The sequence below is a fragment of the Trypanosoma grayi genome (genome assembly GCF_000691245.1).
Source record: "Trypanosoma grayi strain ANR4 Tgr_1631_V1, whole genome shotgun sequence".
In the NCBI taxonomy this organism is placed as follows: Eukaryota; Euglenozoa; class Kinetoplastea; order Trypanosomatida; family Trypanosomatidae; genus Trypanosoma; species Trypanosoma grayi.
In genome coordinates this window covers 1-2093 of record NW_008827249.1, presented here as the reverse complement: position 1 = coordinate 2093, position 2093 = coordinate 1, and the positions used below count along the sequence as shown (strand labels likewise).

The 2093-nt window shown below is 58.8% G+C and overlaps 2 protein-coding genes across 2 annotated transcripts; both read left to right on the top strand.

Annotated features, from left to right (window-relative positions):
• Window positions 1-207: 207 nt before the first annotated feature.
• On the top strand, window positions 208-810 carry DQ04_16311010 (hypothetical protein; the record flags this gene model as incomplete). Its single annotated transcript, XM_009317448.1, has 1 exon — window positions 208-810. One exon carries the CDS (start codon window positions 208-210, stop codon window positions 808-810), a length of 603 nt encoding a protein of 200 aa, XP_009315723.1.
• Window positions 811-1215: 405 nt separating this feature from the next.
• Window positions 1216-2093, top strand: DQ04_16311000 (hypothetical protein; the record flags this gene model as incomplete). Its single annotated transcript, XM_009317447.1, has 1 exon — window positions 1216-2093. A coding segment is annotated over one exon (878 nt), but the record flags the coding sequence as incomplete, so codon positions are not given.

The following is a 2093-nucleotide window of genomic DNA, read 5'->3' as shown; positions in this document are numbered from 1 at the left end:
GCTCTGGCGAATGAAACAGTTTCAGTATCGCTTACAGCCCAAAGTGCATCCTCATGGGCAACTGAGATGGCGTCCACGGCGCTTGCTGAGGTGGCGGATGCAGTGCATGCCATTACGTCATCACAAGGCATATTGGGCAACGCATTGGCGAAAACAAAAGGAAAGACAACCGACGTCGCCGCGCAGGCAGAGGCAGAATGAAAGGCGATGGTGTCATTTTTCTCACATGCCATTAGAAGCACTGAAGCAGCACGAGACAATGCGGCGTTGGCACACAGGTCCTCTTGGGATGCGGAACAGAGCGCCGAAGAAGCAATGCGTCACGCCCATGCCATACCGGGAACGGGAGGAAGCGGGGATAGTGATGAGGAGAGGACCAAGCTGGTGGAGGCCACTGAGGAAGCGGAGGAGATGGCGAAGAAGGCTTTGAATGAGTCTGAGAATGCGCTCAGCAACGCCGCCGCGGCGCTGATATACGCCGAGACGGCTGCCCAAAGTGCTGCGTTGCTGTTGGGACTCACGGAGGAACCGGGCGTGAACGGCACTACCGCAGGTGCTGCTGAGGCGTCGAATGAGAACCGAGGCCGCCAGCCTGGGGCTCAGACTGTCACTCCAATAGGTGGCGCTGATGGCGACGGTACAACAGCGCATTCTCCTACACTGAAAAGCTTGGCAGGGAAAGCGGAAGGAGGAGCCGCGGACGTATCGAGGAGGCAGGTGGCAAACAACTTGGCGCATGTTAATGGCGGAGCGGACACCACCGACAGTCCTGCGTGTGTGTGTGTGGAGCGCGGCTGCTGTTGCTGCTGAGTGCGATGACCCTTCCGGCTTCGTGCTGAGGCATGTGCGTGTGCCCGGTACGTTGTATGCCCCGGCTAGCTGTGTGCGGCTGTGGAGGCGAATGACCGCACTCCAATATATTTTTTTAAAGGCAATATAACTGCGGATCATCTGTGTAATTGCCTCCGTGTGCTCCACCAGCCGCGAATTGCTTTGAGTGTGATGACATCAATTGGGGTGGTTTATTTTTTTTCTTTGTTTGGGCTTTGCTTTGCGCGCTGCTGCGCACCGCCCACTAACTGTCTCTCCTGCTGGGGATTCTCTTTTCATCATTCTCTGAGTGTGTGTGTGTGTGTGTGTGTTGGGGCTGTCTGCTGTGCAGCGTCTCTCTTTTCTCCTCCCTGCAGACTCCAGCTGTTGAAGCGATATTGAATCATGGCGACGGTGCGCCGCGTTGTGTGGTTGTTGGCCGCCGCTCTGTGCTGCACGGCCTTGTGCGTGACTGGTGGTGTTGCTGCGGAGGGCAGTGCAGGTCTGGTGGAGGCTGCGGCCACCCTCAGGGCGCAGGCGGATGAGGCGGAGTCGAAGGCGGCCGATGCAATGGCTGCGGCTGCGGCTGCGGTGAAGCTTGCTGATGGCGTGGCGGCTGAGGTGAAGCGGGCAGTCGCGGATGTCAACACGGCGTCGCAGGAGGCTCAGCGCGCGCAGCGCGAAGCCGACGCCGCCCGTATGGACGCTGATGCGAAGAAGAAGCTCGCGGAGGATGCGCAGAAGACGTACGACGAGCTCGGTGTGGTCGTAAAGGGGGCGGAGGCAAACGTGACCGCAGCGGAGGAGGTGAAGAAAAATGCTATAACTGCGTGGTCACAGGCCATTGACAAAAAGTCCATCTCTGACGCTGCGCTGCTGAAGGAATTGACGGAAGAAGGGAACATAGAAACTTTGTTTACGACAGTTGCTGAATCTGAGGACCTTGTTGCAACCAAGTTTGCTAATGTTCTTGAGGCGCTTGCGAATCTGAACACTGCGAAGGCCTCAGCAGCAGCTGCACAGAAGGCGGAGAAAGAGGCCAAGCAGCTGGCGGAGGCTGCGAAGAAGGAAGCCACGGAGTCGAAGGTGAAGGCTGACAACAAAGCGAAGGAGGCTGCCGATGCCGTGGAGCGAGCTGAGGCGGCACGGACTGCGGCTGTGCGGGCGGTTACGAAGATGAGCACGGCGACGGAGGCCGCCCACAGCGCGCAGGAGAAAGCGCAGGATGCGGTGAGGGAGGCGGCGTCGGCTGCGGCACGTGCTGAGGAGGCAAGGAGACAGAG